This window comes from Pygoscelis adeliae, unplaced genomic scaffold (genome assembly GCF_000699105.1).
Source record: "Pygoscelis adeliae isolate BGI_AS28 unplaced genomic scaffold, ASM69910v1 Scaffold121, whole genome shotgun sequence".
Classification (NCBI taxonomy): Eukaryota; Metazoa; Chordata; class Aves; order Sphenisciformes; family Spheniscidae; genus Pygoscelis; species Pygoscelis adeliae.
Genome location: NW_008824359.1, coordinates 9,475,331 through 9,480,498, shown reverse-complemented (window position 1 = coordinate 9,480,498; position 5,168 = coordinate 9,475,331). Strand labels below are relative to the sequence as shown.

Sequence of the window (5,168 nt, the reverse complement as noted above, 5' to 3'; positions counted from 1 at the left end):
ACAGAAGGGCAGCTGCTCTGTAAGCCAATCTTGATAGTAAGGGCTGCACGGTTTCATACCAGCGAGGCCATTAGATATATTATTAGGCAGCACAACCCGGGCTCAGGAATCCCAGGCTGTGGGATTCCCGCCGGGCCCTAACCCCCCCCGTAAGGGGGGGAAGCGGCCCAGCCTGCCAGCTCTCCCCGTTACATGAGCCGCCCGGGGCCGAAAATGCTCGGCCGCCTCTTTGCCAGGCTGCCGGTTCTCATGGGGGATCGCGTTTGAAAAGCGGAGAAGTGAGATATTGTATTTCACGGGGCTGTTTTCCAGCTTTTTTGGCGGGGGGAGAGAACGGTGTGGTGTTAAGTATCGTCTCTGAATCTGACGCTCTCGGGTGTTCCCACTCGCATCTGGCCTCCTGTTACCAGATGTTGGAAATCCTCCTCCACGCTCACGTCACGCCTCAGCATCTGGCCCTGTATGTGACCTCCAGTAAGTCCCATGAGTGGTTCTCTCTTTACCTGGACCAGTTTGTCGATCCCAAGAGCTCGATCCAGCTCGGCCAGCTCCGTCTCGTCTTTGCCGCTGAGGAAGGAGACGAGCTGCTCGAGCAGGGCTTTCTCGTCGTTCCGACCCTCCGGCGTGGTGGGAGGACACAGGAGCTCATCCAGCTGCGAGGTGATGCACTGGCTGCAGAGAGAAGAAGTCAAGGGGAGGCACGTTAAGGTTTATGAAGCAGCAAGGAGGCTGAGCTAGGAGATGCTCGAGCCACACAGCCCCTGCAGCCACGGGGACTCGCTCCCACCCCGCTGCATCAGGCAAACCCTACGGGATGCAGCCTCGTCCCCTGGCTCCGACACTGGCTGTGCCTGCTCAAGCTCAAGCCCCGGGCCAAAACCTGCTCGTAAGGGTGAACCTCTCCACGAAACGAAGCCAGGACAGCGTTTTGGTGAGGTTTGGGAATAAAACTTCGGTGCTTTTGCAGGCTTTGCTCCCGCAGGCGTTTTGGGCAGGACAGCGGGAGGCAGAGCAAAACTTCTGCCGGCACGAAAGCAGGGAGGCGTGGATGGAGCCGGAGCAGCTGGAAGCGGAGCAGCTGGAAGCAAAGCAGCTGAAGGCAAAGGGGAACCTTTGAGCTGCAAAAATAAGATTTCTGCAAAGCTCGCTCAATATTCTTTGGGAATAAGATTAATATGTAAGGAGAGACATTCCAATGACGTGACTAATTGGAGTCAATCGGATTTGTCGGGTCTGACACGATGAAGAGAGCCGTGGCACATCACGCTCGCAGAGAGGCACAAAGGCGAGGGCTCGAACATGCCAGCAGTTCCCAAGCAGCAGACATGTTTATCCTTTTAGCTCCAGATGAGGACCAGATGTACAGTAAGGAACTGAAGCCAATCTGACCGAGACCGCTGCAGCCAACACACGCAGCCTAATCCGGGGAAAAGAAATACTCGGCTTTGGGATTTCTTAAATTGCAGAGCGGGAGCAGAGAGGGAAGCGGGGAGACAGAGGTGAAAAGCAGGGCTAGTTTCACTCCGTAGCCAAGGTCCCTGCTACCTGCTGCTTGTATCAAACCCAGTTTTTCAGTGCCAAGGCCAAAGGACAAAGCTTGCTGTGCAGACGTCGTTCTTGCAGAGGAAGGGGAGGACAGGCTTCTTCTCCTCATTAACAGGCAGCTAGAGGAGAAATTCAGGTTGGCACCGTCCCTTCAGCCCATGCCAGACCTCCGCGTGGACGGCAAAAGTTGGTTTATAAAGCCATCGTGGGGACAATACAACATTTAGGTAGTAAATAAACCTCCAGCGCGTCCTGCTTTGCAGCCCAATCCAGCTTGCGGAGCCTTCCCCACTCCTCCTCTCCTCCAGCACCATGCCGTGGTGGGGTTCAGATGAGTCTCCAGGCAGGTGACGGAGGGGAAAAGGAGATCCTGGACCCCATACATCATGTCCCCAGTCGTACCGGCTTCGTGATGCAAAGGTTTTCTATCCACCCTTCAGGCTTTTCTAAGGCGAAAACTCTGATTCTGCATGCGGTGAGGAGATATTCAGCTACTTGCAGAGATGGTGTCAAATGCTGCTTGAGGTCCCGTAAAACATCTCCCTGGCATGGCCTCCAAGCGCTGCTCTGAAAGGGTGCAGGTCTCCGGCCCTGCACAGATGTCCTACAAACCTCAGGCATCTCAGATGCACTGGGTGCCAGCGTTGAGGCAACCGAATCAGGCCCCAGGTGGCATGTTTGACCTTGGGGGATTAGAGGAATGCACGCGAGAACAGCGGCCTGGACTTGGTTCGAGAAGCCTTGGACCTGGCCCAAGGTGTCCCTCTTCTGCAGAAGACACGAGAGCACTCATGCCCGGGACACGAGAGAGGGGATGTTGTAGTCTTCCCACTTTATCAGGAGGCAAAAAGCAGGAGAGGATTTGGGGAACAGGAGAATTTAAAAAGGAAGTTCCTGTTCCCCAGGACACCCGGTGCTGGGCGATCTGGGCACCACCAGCTCCTTGAACAAGGCCAGGACCTCAGCCCCGCTCCAGCTAACGCGAACCTCCCAGCTGGGAAACCTTTACAACCCCCAAAGGAAAAGCTCCGCCAGTTTGATCTCAGCTAAAATATATTCCTCGGTCCTGTAATATCTGCAGTCTAAAGGCTCTGTCTGCTTTCTCTGCGGTCTCCATCGGGTGGATGCACAGCTGCTGGGACCGTGGGCATCTCCCAGGACAAGCATGTCCTCCACAGCTGGAGCACATCTGCAGGTCCTGAGGACCAAAGTCCAGAGGCTTTTCTCCAGCAGAATCTCTCCTCTCGGCTGCAGTGGAAGTGGGATTTTGTAGTTGATCACCACGCCGCTAGATGGAAGTGTTTAGACCCCACCAAGATACTGCCAAGACAGGTCTCACCCATGATGCTCCATCAGACCTATGGTTACTGAAGATACGAGAGGGAACTGAGCTGGGAACCAGCTTCCTCCAGCGTTGCCTCTGCCCACCACCTCCAGCAGGAACAGCCCTTGCCCGGAGACCCTAATTCAGGAGGAACGGAGGCTCACCATGACGAGCAGACCTCTACCTCTCATCTTGCTGTCATCTCATGGCCCCAGTCCATGTGCTGGCTTTACTGGTGCCTTCCACCACATCTCCACTGCACGGGGAGCCCGACCTTGCTGCAGGGACCTGATGGCACCATGGGAAGTCCCACCATGCACCTTGCCTTCTCCCCCCTCAATGCCGAGAAAATCAAATACTACCCTGTAAAACCCTAACCAGGCTGCAATTTTAAAGCGGGGTTGAAACCACCGCTCTCCAAAGGCAGGGACTGTGCGAGATTCGTTACCTCCACATCTCACCAGGCTTCGGGCAGATGCCGCCGCTCCACCAGTCCGACCTCGTCTCCTGGCACAGGGCTCTGCCCTGAAACCACCCGAGGTGTTTTTCCCACCTGAGGAGTCCTGGGGTGCTGTTGCCCAACGCTTCCCTCCTTGACACTTGCGCAGGTCCCAAGCCTTTCACGCCAACCTGGGTCCTCACTCAATAATCCTGCTGCAAAGGGTGAGCCAGAAGAAAATCCCCCTCCCTTCCTCCCAGCTGCGCTGGCTGGGGAGACAAAAATTTCTACAGCCAGCCAGACTGACTCAGTGCTTGGAGCACAAGGCTGCTGAGTAAGGTAAGGTCATTTTTACCCCATAAGCAGCATTTTAAGGAACATTCGTAGCTTAAAAAACAGATTGATTTTTCTAGCAGCTCTGCCCTTTGCCAGGTATGCCCCACGGATCTTAACCCAACAAAATAATGACAGCAGCGAGGCTTAAAAGGAAAGTTACTTCCTTGTGGCAAGGGCTCGGGCTGGTGTAAATGCTCAGTTAAATAGGGATTTGTTTTATCTCCCAGCTCTTTCAAGCAACAAGAGGCCAAGTCCTTCCAGCAGAAGTCCAAGATCCAGTTGCAGCAGTGGAGACCACTTAAGCAACTCTCTTCCTGGGCTGAGCGAAGAGCTTTAAGAAATTAATCCAAATTTAGCCCCTAGAAAAAGATGTTTGGCTACCGGCTTGCTCAAATACAACTCTTACACATGTCTTCTTCAGGACGGGAAAAGAGACTGCTCATCTGCTGAAGACTTTAATTAGCAGAGGAAATTCTGCCTCTCCGCAAAGCAGGGCTGGGCTTTGGCAAGAGGATCTGTGCAGAGCTCATCAGTGCTGGCTCTTAAACCAGGTACCCGAAGCCCTCCCCGAGTCAGGGGGAGGATTCACCTCCCAACCGCATCAAATCCATCTCCATGAGCACTGCTGCCAGCGCTGCTGCCTCAGCGAGGACTTTGGGGTGCCCCTTGCCCGGCAGGGCATCGACTGCCGAGCTCCATCGGCAGGGCTCGCCACCCTTCTGACCTCCCGTCCCAAAATATCTGACCTACAGTCTCTTCCAAGAGAGTTTATAGCCAAGGAGTGACGTTGTACTTTGGGCAGATGATGGCCGCTCCATGGGGCATGGACCCAGAAAAAGTGGTCAGAGGACCGGAGGGGGTTATTCGACCCTGGATTAGAGCTGTAATAATTTTAGCTGAAGCCAAGCACATGGGGACTGCAAAGAGCTGCGATCACGTGCAAACAAAAAACTGTCCCATGGTTCTCCAGATCCCACCACTGGCCCCGGCGAGAAGGGATGCTGGAGAACACCAGCCCAAGCATTGGCACTGGCAAGGGATAGTGGGGACTTGCAGCATCCTTGGCTCTGCCGTGGATATATGTGATTATTCAGGTCCAGACATACCCTGGACGTCTCCCCCCCCCCACCTTCCTCATCTACTCACACGCTTGTCCCTAGAGAGATAACAGACATTATCTCTCGCATCGTAGCACCCTGCACCTCCCAGGTCCCGGCACTTTATGGTCCCAGCAGCAACCATCGCCATCGTACGGCGATGGGCAGTCGTGCTCATCCCAGCCTGCACTTGCCGGGTTTCCAGGCAGGCAGCAAAGCAAGGACACGTCTCTTTGACCCAGGCAGCTATTGCCAGGACATCCCAATGTTCTCCTGGGAGAGGCTGGGAAGCTGCCAGCCCCGCGGTACTTACTCTTCGGGTTTATTCAGCGCGCCTCGATTCATGGCTGCCATTTATCCGTCCGTCCAGGGGATCTGCTCCCCCATTCCCGGCTGTCCAAACTGGTGATCCGGCACCATCTCCAGC

General features: G+C 55.0%; 1 protein-coding gene across 1 annotated transcript in view; it reads right to left on the bottom strand.

Moving 5' to 3' along the window:
- Window positions 1–5,168, bottom strand: part of NCOA1 (nuclear receptor coactivator 1) — a 130,157-nt gene that overhangs the window by 8,781 nt on the left and 116,208 nt on the right. Inside the window, 2 exon segments of the mRNA XM_009319764.1 lie at window positions 504–672; window positions 5,055–5,168. Coding sequence (XP_009318039.1) covers window positions 504–672; window positions 5,055–5,168 — 283 coding nt within the window.